Source organism: Podarcis vaucheri (assembly GCF_965113315.1).
Source record: "Podarcis vaucheri genome assembly, chromosome: 16".
Taxonomy (NCBI): domain Eukaryota; kingdom Metazoa; phylum Chordata; class Lepidosauria; order Squamata; family Lacertidae; genus Podarcis; species Podarcis vaucheri.
The window spans coordinates 9,529,310-9,546,632 of record NC_138754.1 but is presented as its reverse complement, the minus strand read 5'-3'; the positions used below and the strand labels follow the sequence as shown (position 1 = coordinate 9,546,632).

General features: G+C 48.0%; 3 protein-coding genes across 4 annotated transcripts in view; 1 reads left to right on the top strand and 2 right to left on the bottom strand.

Annotated features, from left to right (window-relative positions):
• The window catches only part of ZBTB7B (zinc finger and BTB domain containing 7B), a 330,604-nt gene that overhangs the window by 112,755 nt on the left and 200,526 nt on the right, over positions 1-17,323 (bottom strand). The gene's annotated exons all lie outside the window — the stretch shown is intronic.
• Positions 4,088-12,474, bottom strand: CKS1B (CDC28 protein kinase regulatory subunit 1B). Its single transcript, XM_082202683.1, has 3 exons — positions 12,217-12,474; positions 10,364-10,491; positions 4,088-4,588 (listed from the first exon to the last, which is right to left on the bottom strand). Exons 1-3 carry the CDS (start codon positions 12,273-12,275, stop codon positions 4,536-4,538), a joined length of 240 nt encoding a protein of 79 aa, XP_082058809.1. The 5' UTR covers positions 12,276-12,474; the 3' UTR covers positions 4,088-4,535.
• SHC1 (SHC adaptor protein 1) overlaps positions 15,043-17,323 on the top strand; it is a 49,759-nt gene continuing 47,478 nt past the window's right edge. The window contains exon 1 of one of the 2 annotated variants that reach the window (XM_082202235.1): positions 15,043-15,196. The gene's annotated coding sequence lies outside the window, so the exon portion shown is untranslated. The remainder of the gene's footprint in view (positions 15,197-17,323) is intronic. The other variant, XM_082202234.1, reaches the window with a different exon arrangement.

Below are 17,323 nucleotides of genomic sequence, written 5' to 3'. Positions count from 1 at the left end.
GGAGTCAGAAAAGGGGGAGGAGGGAGAGACTACATCTCTCAATATTGAACTCAAGTTCAATAAGGCTTGAGTATGCTCAGTGGTTAGGGACACGGGTGGCACTGTGCGTTAAACCACAGAGCCTAGGGTGGTTCGATTCCCCGCGACGGGGTGAGCTCCCATTGCTCTGTCCCAGCTCCTGCCAACCTAGCAGTTCGAAAGCACGCCAGTGCAAGTAGATTAATAGGTACCGCTCTGGCGGGAAGGTAAACGCCGTTTCCATGTGCTGCTCTGGTTCACCAGAAGCAGCTTAGTCATGCTGGCCACATGACCTGGAAGCTGTACGCCGGCTCCCTCGGCCAATAAAGCGAGATGAGCGCCGCAACCCCAGAGTCATCTGTGACTGGACCTAGTGGTCAGGGGTCCCTTTACCTATGTTCAGAGGCTACAGAATTGTAGAGCTGGAATGGACCATGACAGTCATCTATTCCAACCCCCTGCAATGCAGGAATCGTGTTTGCCTAACGTGGGGCTCGAACCCACAACGCTGAGATTAAAAGTAACATGCTCTTACCAACTGAGCTGTCCACAACATTTGGTGGAGATGGAATGCTGTGACTGAGCACACTGTACAGAATCACTTCATGCTGCCATATGTTTTCAAACTCTGTTGGGAAGAAAGGCTATCTTACAGATTGCTTGGGACTACCAGTTTTCCCTTGCAAGGTGCGAGGTGTGCTTCTAGGGCACAGTTGCAGGCAGCGTAGGCCAGTGATGAATCCCAACCAGTTTATCCAGTAAAATGAGTTTGTACCCTGCTCCCAGAATCCACTGCATGTGATCAGCACTTCCTCAGCAGATGTTGACTTGGAAAATATTTCCTCAAAGGAGGAGAAAGTTGTGAAACATCAGCTTGTCACTATGCGCACACACACACACACACACACACTAGAAAAGTACTACAGCGAGAGTTTTCAGATGTCCCTTTCATGACTCATAATGTGAATTCACCCTGGCAGACTTCTTTTGTGTGTGTGTGTGTGTGAACTCTCGTCATGGTACAAAATGTTTTTGAGTGCTTGTGTTTCCGCTTAGTAATGATGCCCAGGCCAGGACCTGTCAGTCAGTTCAGCTGCTATAGTGCATGTTAAAAATTAGACTATGCTTAAAATTTTTGAATGCTGATGACATCGAAATGAATTGAAGAGGTTCTAGCAACAAGGTAAAATGTAAGATGGGATTAATAATAGATAAACTAATAGGACATGAATTTGCTGGACCAAATGGGAGACCAAAAATGGGAGACATGAGGAAGTCAGGAAAATAAGTTAACGAAAGATGAGAAACTAAGAAAGAGGGATTTCTGGTTTTTTTCCTATATGCGTTTTTTCCTTGCTATTTTTGTGTTTAATGTCTGTATTTTTGTATTTTGTAATTTTGTATCTTTTTTTGCTCTATGTATTTTTCTAAACTTTTCTATTGATAAAACTTAATAAAATATTATAAAAAAATAAAAATAAAATAAAAATTAGACTATGCTTCGAAACCGTTAAAGTTCTGCTTGTGTGATAGCCTACTTTGAGATCTGGGTGGACCAGGGTTTTTATATCTCACACAAATCCTGCTCATAAAAATTCTCCAAAACGCTGCAGCACTGCTTGTGTTTGCACACAAAGCTACGCCAAGGTTTGCTTTAACCATGGTTTACTCAGCAAGCCATTACTCATATTGCAGAGAACCCACGGTTTGTTTCTCCAAAGCTTTGTTTGTTTTCCAGCTTCTGTTGCTTCTGTAGGTCAGCAAACATATGTGGTGGGGTGGCAAAAGAAGCCATGGTCAAGCAAACCTGTTAGGATTGGCCCTAACAACACACCATGGCGAAAACAAACTGTTTCCTAAGCCAAGGAGATCATGACATCACATCAGTTTGCTGCCAGTAAACAAACCATTGTTAGTTTGTTGGGCCCAGACGACCTATGCTTTGGTTGAGCAAACCATCACTTTGAATTGGGTGTAAACCAGACAACTGTATCTTCCTGCCTCTTAATTCTCACTACAACCTCTTGAGTCAAGTTGGTGGAGCCTCCAGATGCCGTTGAGCTATAGTTTTCATTGCTCGAAGCCATTGCCCATGATTGCTAGGGCTGATGGGAGTTGTATTTCAGCAACACCCAGAGGCTAACGCTTGCCCACTCTTATATTAAAGGCTGTTGCAATGGTTCTTCTGTCAATTAGGGGGCTTGCTGCCCAATTCTAAGCTTACAAAAAAAAAAAAAATCCAGGTGGACTTTAGGACATTTTGCATTTGAGCTGGAATAAAAATAATTCCTTTTTTCTCTCCTGAATGCTCTCGCCTGGTCTGATGCCCTTGGGACACAAGATAGGTTCAAATTTTAAAAAGCTGTAGGTGAGGCAACTAATTCACTGTTTCACCAGTATATGTGAAGGAGCGTCTCCACCCTCATCGTTCTACCCGGACACTGAGGTCCAGCACCGAGGGCCTTCTGGCGGTTCCCTCACTGCGAGAGGCCAAGTTACAGGGAACCAGGCAGAGAGCCTTCTCGGTAGTGGCACCCTCCCTGTGGAACACCCTCCCACCAGATGTCAAAGAGAACAACTACCAGACTTTTAGAAGACATCTGAAGGCAGCCCTGTTTAGGCAAGTTTTTAATGTTTGATGTTTTATCGTGTTATAATATTCTGTTGGGAGCCGCCCAGAGTGGCTGGGGAAGCCCAGCCAGATGGGCAGGGTATAAATAATAAATTATTATTATAGCTGTTAGGTTGAAAAAGCTACCCTACCCTTGTACTAAAGGCAACTTTCAGGGGGCCAGTGGTGGGTGTGGCCAGAGACAAAAATGGGCGCAGCAACAGGCATGACACTTACCTTTGTATGGTTGAGTATGTTCCAGCCACACTGACGACAGAGGTTTCAACACATACAGAGCTTTGTGTCCACACATCCAGGCAAGGAAGAGGCATTAGCAGAGGATACATTCCAGCCAGGCAAAAAGCACTCAAGGAGAGCACAGGGTAGGGTCAGTAAGGCATGTAGATAGCGGAAGTCTTGAGGGACAGGCAGAAAGGACTGGAGGGCTGCAATCCACCCCCAGGCAAGAGGTTTCCCTAACCTTAACCCATTCCTTCGTTTTTTATGCTAGCAGCTTTGCCAAGTCTTTCCCCAGAGGTGGAAGTTGCTTCTTTAAGAGGGGAAAAATACTGTGCAACTGAATGCACATCAGCCAGCCCCCACTTGTTCCTATGCCCACTTAAGTATTAAGGAGAGGCAATGGGATGCCTAGAGAGGTAGCTATGTCTTTTCTTGATGCGTAAAGTTTGTTTGTTTTAAGAGACAGTTGCATTTCTGCAGAAAGGCCTCAGAAAGAGAAGCTGTAACACACATTGCAAAGATGTCTGCAAACGTGACATCAGCCCTGCTATGTGGAAATTCCTTGCAGATGACCACAGTGCCCGGAGACAGACAGTCACACCATTTTTGCATAGCAGTGACCAGAGGAGGAATGATTGCTGGGAGGAGCGCAAAGAGTAGAAATGCCGTGATGCATGTGCAGCAGCACAACCAGATGCCTTCATTTGCCCCACCTGCAACAAAACATGTCTCTCCCATATCGGTCTCTACAGCCACAGCAGGTGCTGCAACTTTCCAACAGTTTGACATCACTTCCAAAGGCATACTCCTCCACTATCTCCCGAGACAGATGGATGCCAACAACATGCACAAGCTCATCTGCAGCTTATTTTTAAAATACTTCTAGCTCAGCTTTGTAAATAAATCCATAAAGGTTACTTACCAGCAGAAATAAAATAATTTAGTAGCCTGCTAAGAGGTTTGTTGTTAGCATTGTTATGGTGACCATGGAGGAGGTGCTGCCCCTGGAGGCATAGAAATAACCACTGATTGGATAAAATATAGATATCTACCTAGCACGCTGGCAGATCTTCCCCTTCTCTGCCTGTCCATTCACTTGTCTGCATGCAATTCCATGCACTGTTTGCACATCAGCTGTTAATACAAAGCTGTTCAAGCCACATTTGAGAGTACAGCAACCAGAAGGTTTGAGGGAGTCTATGAAATAAGCAAAAAGGATGTGTAAAACCTTGGTGCTTTATTGACAGACCCTGAAGAACAGTCATATCAAGCGTAACTTTTAAAAGTTCCAAAGGATTAACATGAAATACAAGGTTTTAAAAAAAGATTTAAAAAACATAGATTAGAAATATCCAACCAGGGAAACACACTGCATTCTCCTGGGTTTAAAAACAAAACCAGCCCTGCTGTGTGGGATAAAGCAGGAGCAAGGCTTCAGCCAGTGTAAAAAAAATCAATGTTTCAGCAGCTAAAACCAATCCTTTTCAGCAGACAGTCTTTCTGCAGCAAGCAAAGCTTTTCTTGTCTGGCATTAACTGTTGCATTGAGCGGCCTTTTCTTGACAGACATAGTGAAAACATTTGTCAAACTTTTCCAAAAAACACAGTTGCTGGGTTTTTTGTTTAAAGGTGCTTATAGCTAAAACATGGGGGAAGGCCCAAGCACATCATTTTTCTGGCTTCTTTGGCAACGGCCGTCGGAAAAGCAGGATGTGGGGCTCTGCAGGGAGAAAGGAAATGGCATGTTAAAAAAAGATCTAGAAAATAATATTGAAAGGCCAGGTGACTCAAGCCTAACGGGTGTTTCTAAGCATATGTTAAAATTCAGATGTCACAAACATGACCTCCAAAACAGCATCCGATGCATCCACCAGCTTCCTCCAAATCCAGGTTTTTATTTGAAGTTACTAATCCACACTGCAGCAACAATAAGCTTAAAGCTACAGTGGTGCCCTGCAAGACGAATGCTTTGCAAGACGGAAAACTCGCTAGACGAAAGAGTTTTCTGTTTTGGAGGTGCTTCGCAAAACGAATTTCCTATGGGCTTGCTTCGCAAGACGACAATGCCTTGCGAGTTCCTGCTGGTTTTTTCCCCTTTCCCCCCTTTTTCTAAGCCGCTAAGCCGCTTATCAGCTGATCCGATCAGCAGATAAGCCGCTAAAAGCCGCTAATAGCGCTAATCTGCTAATCCGTCAATGGGCTTGCTTTGCAAGACGAAAAAACTGCTAGGCGAAGAGAATCACAGAACGGATTCTTTTCGTCTTGCGAGGCACCACTGTACAACCATGTAAGAGCAGCGGTAGAACAGCTGTTTTGCATGCAGAAGGTCCCCAGATTCAATCTCTGGCATCTCCATGTGTGGCTGAGAGAAACCCCTGCTTGAAACACTGGAGAGCCACTTCTGGTCAGTGCAGACAACACAGAGAGATAGACCAGTGGTCCTCTCAGTATAAGACAGCTTCCTATGTTAAAAAATCTGCAGGCAGAAGGGATTGGGAGAAGCAGAATCTTACGCTTGTCACAGGTCCCTCTCCCTCTTCAAAAATTGTGACTGCAAAACATTGTAAGCTGTTTTTGGTAGTTAAAATATTTCAAATATTTCATTTTTTTCTACTTAATCACATTATTATTTATTGATTCATCATAAGCATATGTATAAGCCAACATATAACCATACAAACAATAACAAAACTATATACGGAGCATATTCAGTATAAAAACAAATTACAGAGCCAAGTTTTTAAGATGAGTCTATATAGCACAATTACAGCAAGGCGTGAGTTATAGGAATAGTTCTTAAATGATTATTTCTATTTATACAATAAAAAATGGCTGCATCAAAACTCTAATTTGTCTTTACTGCAGGGCACTTTCTCTTCTTGATATCCCTGGCCAGCTCCCTGATCAGTTCAGAGCTTCTGTCACCCACTGAGTGACAGGCCAACCCTGACTGTGATCTGGACAAGGGGAAGACGAAAGTAACTTCCTGCTTTAGTGGAGGTAATGGACACTCCCGACTATGGCTGGTGCTCTGCCAAACTGAGAGGCAAGATATGCAGTATATGCCAGGAGTCTTTTCATCTTGTCATATTCAATCACATACCAAGGGTGGTGAACATTATGAACACCAGTAAACTGGGCCATAAGGAGTACTTTATTAATACATAAACTCTGCTCCTAGGGGAGGCAGAGGCATTCGCTTAAATAGAAAGCAGTGAGGAACTAGCAACTTTAAATTAAAACTGGGATTTGCAAGAAGCCGACAGAAGCATTGGATGCTGTTTTTGAAGCCACATCTGTGTGCTTTGAAAATCACAGGCTTTATAGCGCAGTGGCTCTCTGCAAAGGCCTAAATATTTTTATGTCTGAATAGATATACAGTCTATACAGTTACTGAGATTGTAACTATAATTTGTAACAGTAATCTGCACCCCCACTGCCTCCCTTTGAATGGGATAGCTCTCCGAAGAACCTAAGGAGAGCCTGCAAGATTCCTCCAGGAAGTCCACAGGCAGGGCATAAAGGCAAAGGTAATAATAATAATAATAATTTATTATTTATACCCCGCCCATCTGGCTGGGCCTCCCCAGCCACTCTGGGCGGCTTCCATAAAAACCAAAAATACAATAAAATATCACACGTTAAAAACTTCCCTGAACAGGGCTGCCTTAAGATGTCTCCTGAATGTCAGGTAGTTGTTTATCGCCTTGACATCTGCTGGAAGGGTGTTCCACAGGGCGGGCGCCACTACCGAGAAGGCCCTCTGCCTGGTTCCCTGTAGCTTTGCTTCTCGCAATGAGGGAACCGCCAGAAGGCCCTCGGCGCTGGACCTCAGCGTCCGGGCAGAATGATGGGGGTGGAGACGCTCCTTCAGGTATACTGGACCGAGGCCGTTTAGGGCTTTAAAGGTCAGCACCAACACTTTGAATTGTGCTCGGAAACGTACTGGGAGCCAATGCAGGTCTTTCAAGACCGGTGTTATATGGTCTCGGCGACCGCTCCCAGTCACCAGTCTAGCTGCCGCATTCTGGATTAGTTGTAGTTTCCGAGTCACCTTCAAAGGTAGCCCTACGTAGAGCGCATTGCAGTAGTCCAAGCGGGAGATAACCAGAGCATGCACCACTCTGGCGAGACAGTCCGCAGGCAGATAGGGTCTCAGCCTACGTACCAGATGGAGCTGGTAAACAGCTGCCCTGGACACAGATTTGACCTGTGCCTCCATGGACAGCTGTGAGTCCAAAATGACTCCCAGGCTGCGCACCTGGTCCTTCAGGGGCACAGTTACCCCATTCAGGACCAGGGAATCCTCCACACCTGCCCGCCTCCTGTCCCCCAAAAACAGTACTTCTGTCTTGTCAGGATTCAACCTCAATCTGTTAGCCGCCATCCATCCTCCAACCGCCTCCAGACACTCACACAGGACCTTCACCGCCTTCACTGGTTCTGATTTAAAAGAGAGGTAGAGCTGGGTATCATCCGCATACTGATGAACACCCAGCCCAAACCTCCTGATGATCTCTCCCAGCGGCCGCATGTAGATGTTGAAAAGCATGGGGGAGAGGACAGAACCCTGAGGCACCCCACAAGTGAGAGCCCAGGGGTCTGAACACTCATCCCCCACCACCACTTTCTGAACACGGCCCAGGAGGAAGGAGCGGAACCACTGTATAACAGTGCCCCCAGCTCCCAGCCCCTCAAGACGGTCCAGAAGGATGCTATGGTCGATGGTATCAAACGCCGCTGAGAGATCCAGCAGAACTAGGAAACAGCTCTCACCTTTGTCCCTAGCCCGCCGGAGATCATCAACCAGTGCGACCAAGGCAGTTTCAGTCCCATGATGAGGCCTGAATCCCGACTGGAAGGGATCCAAATGGTCCGCTTCTTCCAGGCGTGCCTGGAGTTGTTCGGCAACCGCTCGCTCAATCACCTTGCCCAGGAATGGAAGATTTGAGACTGGGCGATAGTTGGCCATCGTGGCCACATCTAAAGATGGTTTTTTACGAAGCGGTTTAATAACCGCCTCTTTCAGCGGGTCTGGGAAGGCTCCCTCACGGAGGGAAGCATTCACCACCCCACGAAGCCCATTGCCCAGCCCTTCCCGGCTTGCTTTTATTAGCCAGGATGGGCAAGGATCCAGGAGACAGGTGGTTGGTTTCACTCGTCCAAGCAGCCTGTCCACATCCTCGGAGGTAACAGATTGGAATTGATCCCACTCAACTTGACCAGACAGAACTCTTGCACTCTCCCGCCCCGGCCCTGCTCCCACGGTGGAGTCTACTTCTTCCCGAATCTGAGCGATTTTATCTGCAAAAAACTTTGCAAAATCATTGCAGGAGAACATGTGGCCCGTACTGGGCCCCGATGTTGCAGGTGGTTCCGCTAAATTGTGAACCACCTGAAAAAGTCTCCTGCTGCTGTTTTCTGCAGATGCAAAAGAGGCGGTGAAGAAATTCTTCTTCGCCGTCGCTATCGCCACTTGGTAGGCTCGACGTTGAGCTCTAACCTGTGTCCGGTCGGATTCGGAATGAGTTATCCGCCACCGGCGCTCTAGCCGTCTCAACGATTGTTTCATTGCCCTCAGATCCGTGGAAAACCACGGGGCTGTCTGGGCTCCATGCAATCGGATACGGCGCTTCGGAGCCAAACAGTCAATAGCTCTGGTTAACTCCACATTCCAGTGGGCCACCAGGGAATCAGCTGAAAGGCCATCAACATGGGATAAAGCATCCCCTACCACTCTCTGGAAACCATTTGGATCCATTAAGTGGCGGGGGCGGACCATCCGAATTGGTCCCACCTCCCTGCAGAGGGGATGGGTCGCAGAGAAGTCCAGTTGCACCAGGAAGTGATCTGACCATGGCACTTCTTTCGTTTCGCTTTTACTTAGTGTCAGATCACCAACATCCATAGAGGTAAACACCAGGTCCAAGGCATGTCCACGGCTATGGGTTGGGCCAGACTTATTCAGGGACAGCCCCATGGAGGCCATGCTTTCCACGAAGTCCCGAGCGGCCCCTTGTAAGGTCGTGTCAGCATGGATGTTAAAATCCCCTAGGACGACCAAGCTAGGTGTCTCCAGGAGAACATCCACCACGACCTGAAGCAGCTCGGGCAGGGAATCCTTGGCGCAGCGGGGAGGTCGGTACACCAAAAGGAATCCTGTACTGCCCCTATTGCCCAACTTCCAGAACATGCACTCAGAAAACTGGGTCTTCCCAATTGGACGCCTGGTGCAGACTAATGACTTCCTAAAAATCACTGCAACCCCCCCTCCCCGCCCACATGACCTGGGTTGCTGTGCGTAAGAGAAACCTGGTGGACAAGCAGCGGCAAGAACAGGCCCATCTGCTTCACCCAACCAAGTCTCTGTTACACAAGCCAGGTCAAATCCTCCATCCATGATCAAGTCCTTCTTCACTGCTATCCTTAAAAACACAAGGAGACCCCTCTGGATCAGGCCAATGGGCCACCTAGCCCAGCCCAGTAGGCAACCAGATGCCTGTGGGAAACCTGCAAGCAGGATCTGAGAACAAGAGAACTCTTCCCTCCTGCAGTTTCATCGACTGGTACAGTGGTGCCCCGCAAGACGAATGCCTCGCAAGACGAAAAACTCGCTAGACAAAAGGGTTTTTCGGTTTTGCGTTGCTTCGCTAGACGAATTTCCCTATGGGCTTGCTTCGCAAGACGAAAAGTCTTGCGCTTTTTTCTTAAAGCCGCTTGAAGAGGCGCAGTTGCGACGGACCGTGCTTCGCAAGACGAAAAACATCGCAAGACGAAAAGACTCGTGGAACGAATTATTTTCGTCTTGCGAGGCACCACTGTACTTGGAAGCATTACTGCCTCCAGCTCTGGAGGCAGAGCATAGTCACCATGGCTAACAGGCACTGATGACCTTTTACTGCATGAATTTGTCTAATCCTCTTTTAAAATCATCCGAGTCGCTGACCAACAGTGCCTGCCTCTTGTGGGAGCGACTTCCTTGTTTTAAGTATGTGCAGTGTGGAACTAGAGGAGCTGTTTATATCAGGTCACACTAGCTGTGTGTCCAGGGCAGGGACAGGGAACTTGTGGCTCTCCACGCACTGCTGGACTCCAAATCCCAGCAGTCCCAGGACTCTCATTGGTCAGCCATGATGGAATTTGCGGTCCAACATCTGGAGGGCAGAGGTCCGCCATGCATGCCCTAGATACATGTCCCAATCAATCAGGGATCACATATCCTCCACCCCTGCTTTAGACGTAAGCAAGCCAGCTGCCTATAATTCTTGCAGGGCACAATTCAACTTGGTGTTTAAAGCAGCTATTGTAGTACAGCTCTTTTTGGTCATCAAGAAGAAGAAATGTGTGCACGTGCAACAGAGAGATAGCAGGTCTCACATCCTACCCAATCTATTTCCTGCTACCCTGATATCAGAAAGCCATTTTGTCATCCCTTCCCCTCAAGCAAGGTCTCTTAGCATTTGCTCCAGGCCTCCTGTGCCATTGTACAACCTACCTGGCTCGTGGATCATGTAGTGAACCCAGCCCTGGCTTTGCTGGACCCCCAGGTTCCGCCACTCTGACTCGGACATGAGGTGGGTCTTCGGGACCAGCTTGGCAATGTCCTTTGGAAGCATCACGTGCCTGCAGTGTTAGGATCAAGAGAAGAGAATGTTAAAAGAAGCACAGGAAGGATCGCTGTAAAATAGTTTGTGACCATTAAGTCAATCGACAGAAAGTAAAGAGACCCAACAAATTGGACCCATGGCCCATCTGGTCCAGCAATTATGTTCAATTCATCCAATATATGGAGGGCAAGCCTATCAATGGGGGCTAGCCATAATGGCTATGGTCTACCTACACAATCAGAGGAAGCAATGTTTCGTTCTGCGTATCAGTGGCTGAAAACCACAGGAGACAGTTTTGCATTTGGTTGCCCACTATGAGAACTGGATGATAGACCAGATGGGCCACTGGCCTGATCCGGCAGGGTCTCACATTTCTGGGAAGCCCACAAGACTAGACTTGAAGGAAATGTCACTTTCCTATTGTTATTCTTCAGCAATTGTTAAGCATGTTGCCTCCAATACTCAAGGCAGTACAGTGGTACCTCGGGTTAAGAACTTAATTCATTCTGGAGGTCCATTCTTAACCTGAGGTACCACTTTAGCTAATGGGGCCTCCTGCTGCTGCCGTGCCGCCGCCGCACGATTTCTGTTCTCATCCTGAAGCAAAGTTCTTAACCCGAGGTACTATTTCTGGGTTAGCGGCATATGTAACCTGAGGTACCACTGTATACATATAGTAGCCACTAGAAAGCCACCTCTCTATCCAAACCACCTGCACAGTATAACAAAGGAAGTACTGTATATCAGAAACCTCCTTTTTCCTAGTACTGAATCTGCTGCACTCAACAACCCACAATCATAACTGGTTATTCCGATTACTGTTCTGACAGATTATTCCTAAAAACTGTCCCCTACACCAGAAATTATGACAATAACGGTAATGATGATAATGCTAGATCCGTCCAATTAACAGATTATGAGCTTCTTTCCAGAGCTGCTCCCCAATTTACCATCAGAACTGCTCACTATTCTGAGAGATTCTTCCTGAAGCTATTCCATTATAATATTACGTTTTGACACCACCTTTCCTTCCAAGGAGGGACACAGGTGGCGCTGTGCGTTAAACCACAGAGCCTAGGACTTGCCGATCAGAAGGTTCGAATCCCCATGACGGGGTGATTCCCGTTGCTCAGTCCCTGCTCCTGCCAACCTAGCAGTTCGAAAGCACGTAAAACTGCAAGTAGATAAATAGGTACCGCTCTGGCGGCATGGTAAACGGTGTTTCCGTGCGCTGCTCTGGTTTGCCAGAAGCAGCTTAGTCATGCTGGCCACATGACCCGGAAGCTGTACGCCGGCTCCCTCGGCCAGTAAAGCGAGATGAGCGCCGCAACCCCAGAGTCAGCCACGACTGGACCTAATGGTCAGGGCCCCTTTACCTTTACCTTCCTTCCAAGGAGGATGAGATGGAGCAAGTGGTTCTCACTCCCCTCCCCCATTTTTATCCTCACAACAACCCTGTGAGGTAGGCTAGCTTGAGAGGCCAGTCACCACCTAATGGACTTCATGGCTGAGTGGAGGGATTTGAACCCAGGGCTTAGTCTTCAACTTCTAACCACTACACCACACTGCCCACCTCTCTTTTACGGAAGGCTCTCCCCCCCCGTTAGCCACGAAGAGGCCCCGCCCACTCCTTTAGGGCCCCGCCCCTCAACGTAGCCATAGCAACCCCAAGCCACGCCCCTCCTCCCTCTCTCAGGGCAAACGCCGCCGCTTCCCCGCCTCAGGCCTCGCCCTTTCTCACCGGTACTCGAACTCCTCGTCGTCGTACTTGTCCGAATAGTAGATCTGATTGTGAGCCATGAGAGGGAAACAACAACAACAACGACGACGATAATTAATAGGAGAATCACGTCACAGAAGTATCCCGGCAGCCTCTGCAGCAGCAGCCAACGAGCGAGCGGCGGCGCGCGCTCAGGCCTCTCTCACTGGCGCCCGTTGGAAGAGGAGGCGGGACGAGGGAGGAGCCCGGCGCGAGACCTCGTTTCGGCGCGTGCGCGAGGGCGCCTGCTGTCCTTTCCCTTCCTCCCCCGCGCTTCAGACACGCAAATACACACACACCCTTTCCTCAACCGCCGCTTTTCAAACGCCGCCGCCGATGGCGCTGATTGGGCGGAGGAGGCGCCGGGCGGGCGACGTTTCTTGACGTATAGAGGGCTGATTGGCTGGCATTGGCATTGCATTGCCTTGGGTTTTCCCCTCCCCTTCGCTCGCTTTTTTAAAAAAATTAATAATTTATCGCTCTCCGTCCTCTGCGCGGAAGTGAAAGGGAGGCAGGGATAGTTAGGACCGTGTGGGAAAACATATATTATTGCATTATTGCATATATTATTGCATGCAATTTAAATATCATTTAAGATTTAATAAATATGTATCTTTAAAGCTTTAATATTTTATTTTATTCGTAAATTGCTGTCTTACCTTTCGGCCCTAATATAACTTATATGTACAAATGTAAACGATGCAGTCAAATATTAAGCATATTTGGGATGCTGGTGGTGTTAAACCACAGAGCCTAGGACTTGCCAATCAGAAGGTCAGCGGGGGGTGAGCTCCCGTTGCTCGGTCCCTGCTCCTGCCAACCTAGCAGTTCAAAAGCACCTCAAAGTGCAGGTAGATAAATAGGTACCTCTCCGGTGGGAAGGTAAACGGCGATTCCGTGCGCTGCTCTGGTTCGCCAGAAGCGGCTTAGTCATGCCGGCCACATGACCTGGAAGCTGTATGCTGGCTCCCTTGGCCAATAAAGCAAGATGAGTGCCACAACCCCTGAGTCAGTCACGACTGGACCTAATGGTCAGGGGTCCCTTTACCTTTATAATAGCTTTTGTTGTTGTTTAGTTGTGTCCGACTCTTGGTGACCCCATGGACCAGAGCACGCCAAGCACTCCTGTCTTCCACTGCCTCCCGCAGTTTGGTCAAACTCATGCTGGTAGCTTCGAGAACACTGTCCAACCATCTCGTCCTCTGTCGTCCCCTTCTCCTTGTCTTTCCCAACATCAGGGTCTTTTCCAGTGAGTCTTCTCTTCTCATGAGGTAGCCAAAGTACTGGAGCCTCAGCTTCAAGATCTGTCCTTCCAGTGAGCACTCAGGGCTGATTTCCGTCAGAATGGAGAGGTTTGATCTTCTTGCAGTCCGTGGGACTCTCAAGAGTCTCCTCCAGCACCAGAATTCAAAAGCATCAATTATTTGACGATCAGCCTTCTTTATGGTCCAGCTCTCACTTCCATACATCACTACTGGGAAAACCATAGCTTTAACAATATGGACCTTTGTCAGCAAGGTGATGTCTCTGCTTTTTAAGATGCTGTCTAGGTTTGTTGTTACTTTTCTCCCAAGAAGCAGGTGTCTTTTAATTTTGTGACTCCTGTCACCATCTGCAGTGATCATGGAACCCAAGACAGTAAAATCTCTCACTGCCTCCATCTCTTCCCTTTCTATTTGCCAGGTGGTGATGGGACCAGTGGACATGATCTTAGTTTTTTTGATGTTTAGCTTCAGACCATATTTTGCGCTCTCCTCTTTCACCTTCATTAAAAGGTTCTTTAATTCTTCCTCACTTTCTGCCATCAAGGTTGTGTCATCTGCATATCTGAAGTTGTTGATATTTCTTCCAGCAATCTTAATTCCAGTTTGGGATTCATCCAGTCCAGCCTTTCGCTTAGAGTTGATTATATCAGTTAAGTGTGTTCTAATACATATACATCATAATATTTTTATATTGACCCTAATATAAATTACAGGTAATTTGCTACATATTAATAATATATATTACTATAAAAACAATGAATTTATTAAAACATTTTTAGGTCACTCTTTAGCCTTAATATAAATTATCTAGAACCTACAACCTTTTCTGCCCCAGGACCCACTTCATTTGGGGACCCTATCTTAATTGACATCCGAACCTTTAAAAGCTTTCACAGCAGGTAGAATTCTGACCCATGCAGCTTTCCCTATCATTGCATCTCTATCCTGAGTGGGTGGCTGTGGTCCAACCTGCACTGGTTACATTTTTGGTAAAAACTCAAGAAATTTGCTTCCCTGCCTGTCTCACACACTTCAGTCTATTCCGTATGCCACACCCATCTTTCGTATTGCGGGTGGTCCCTACTTCCTGGTAAATCATAGAGTTAGAAGGGACCTCAAGCGTCATCTAGTCCAACCCCCTGCGATGCAGGCAGGAATTTCAGCTAAAGCGTCCATGACAGAGGGCCATCCAACCTCTGCTTAAAAACCTCCAAGGAAGGGGAGAGCCCACCACCTCCTGAGGGAATCTGTTCCACTGTCTAACAGCTCATTCTATGGGAGGAAGAAATAAAAACAACCCCATTAGGAACTTTAAATAAGTGTTGTTGTTGTTGTTGTTGTTGTTGTTGTTGTTGTTGTTGTTGTTGTTTTTAAGAGCCTTGCGACTTTCAGGCTGCGCGTGTCACTCTACCCTGATTCCTATCTCTAGCGGGGTTAGCGAAGGGTTGGTTAAAAAAAGAAAAGAAAAAGATGGGCGGGGCGTGCGAACCAGAGTGGGGCTCGAGCCATAGAGGAGGAACCGGAAGTAAGCCCTTGAAGCCCGGAAGTGAGGTTCTGGGGCGGCCGCAACCGGAAGTGGTTGACGGGGAGGAGGAGTGGGGCCCGGGGCCCAGCTGAAGTTTGCGGAGGAGCTGCTGCGCGACGGAAGGAGGCCGCCTCTGCCTTCCGCTGAGGACCCCCATGGTGCCGCCGCCCCGGTAAGAAGCGGGGGCACGCCCCTCCCTCGTAGCCCCGCCCCCTCCCTCGTGATTGACTCCGGGCGATTCCTTCCCCCCCCTCCCACGGCGCTCTAGACTCGCCTCCCCCCGGACTTGGGTCTTCTTCTTCCTTTCTTCGCCTTTCGTTTTGCGAATCGTATGTGTGTAGCAAAGGAGGGGGCCGCCATCCTCGGCACAGCCCTATAAGGTAGGCCAGGCTGGGAGGGAATGGGTTAAAAACCGGATTCGAACCCGCGCCTCTCCCCTCCAGCCCGAGATCTCTGCATATGAGTGGTTCTCTCCCATGACAGGGAGGGGGGCTTGGGAGTCATCCGACCCGGCAGCAGATTCAGGGTAGGCTAAGTGGTGCGTGTCTGTGTGTGTTTAAGCCCCACGGAATTCAACAGGATTTGCCACTGAGCAGACACGGTGAAGATTAAATAAAAAAATTCCTTCCAGTAGCACCTTAAAGACCAACTAAGTTAGTTCTTGGTATGAACTTTCGTGTGCATGCACACTTCTTCAGATACACGTGTGTGTATCTGAAGAAGTGTGCATGCACACGAAAGCTAGTTGGTCTTTAAGGTGCTACTGGAAGGAATTTTTTTATTTTGACTATGGCAGACCAACACGGCTACCTATCTGTAACGGTGAAGATTGTGCTGGTAGCTTCCTTTAAAAGGAGATCGGGCAGATTCATGCAAGAGGTGGAGGTGGAGAAGTCTGCAAACTGAAACAGAACGTCCAGGTTCAGAGGCAACTTACCTCTGAATATGTACTAGTTGCTAGAGGACAAACCAGGGAAGGCCAGGTCGTCTCAGCCCAAGTTGTAGGTTTCCCAGAGGAATCTGGTTGGCTGCCGTGTGGAAAACAGAATGGTGGAGTAGAGGCAGCCTGTGTGTCTAATCTACTTGGTCCGTTATTGTACAGTATTCAAAAGGGGGGAGGTTGTGGGCTCTTGGCACAGGGCGACTGCTATGGAAAGGAATCTTAAACTGAAATCGAGAAGCACAGCATTTAATCTGTGGTGGGGGATCATTATTTCCAATGATGATTGCGCATCTTAAAAGTCTTGAAATCACCACACCAAGGTATCTTGGGGTTCTTCACAAGATGCAGTGATGGCCAGCGACATGTGTCCTCTTTTTGCAGGGGCAAAATTTGAGACAGATTGCATTTATTTGCTTTGAATTGCCGTCATCGCGTCCTCTGTTTCCTCTTCAAAATATGGCAAGTTCGTGGTGGATATAAGTGGCCGCAATGGCTATGTTCTCCCTTCACTGTCGGAGGAGGCAGTATGCTTCTGAATCCCAGCTGCTGTTAATCACATGTGGGGAAGGTTACTGTCGCCCTCAGGTCCTGTTTGCAGACTTCTCATTGGGGCCTCTGCTTGGCCAATGTGGGCACAAGAAGCTGGACAATGAGCCTTTGGCCTGACCCAGTAGGGTTTCTCTTTTGTTCTTATGTACAGTTCCCTGGATTCCTTGGGGAAAGCAGTGTGCTTTAACTGGGCATTGAATGTGCTTTCAACGTATGGTGTGTATTTGATCTCTGTTAATACCTGTTTGGGACACGGGTGGCACTGTGGGTTAAACCACAGAGCCTAGGACTTGCCGATTGGAAGGTCGGTGGTTCGAATCCCCGCGACAGGGTGAGCTCCCGTTGCTCGGTCCCTGTTCCTGCCAACCTAGCAGTTCGAAAGCACGTCAAAGTGCAGGTAGATAAATAGGTACCACTCTGGCAGGAAGGTAAACGGCGTTTCCGTGCACTGCTCTGGTTTGACAGAGGCGGCTTAGTCATGCTGGCCACATGACCCGGAAGCTGTACACCGGCTCCGTCGGCCAGTAAAGCAAGATGAGCGCCGCAACCCCAGAGTCGGCCATGACTGGACCTAATGGTCAGGGCTCCCTTTACCTTTTTAATACCTGTTTAGTATTCCATGAAAGCTACAAACATGCACCTAAGACTATAGGCTTAGACAAGTTCATGGAGGAGAAGGCTATTAGTGCCTATCAGCCACAATGACTATGATCAGGCAGCCTGAATACCAGTTGATGGTGGAAACTGCAGGAGGGGAAAGCTGCTGTTGGGCTTCCCACTGAGGCATCTGATTGGCCACTGTGAGAA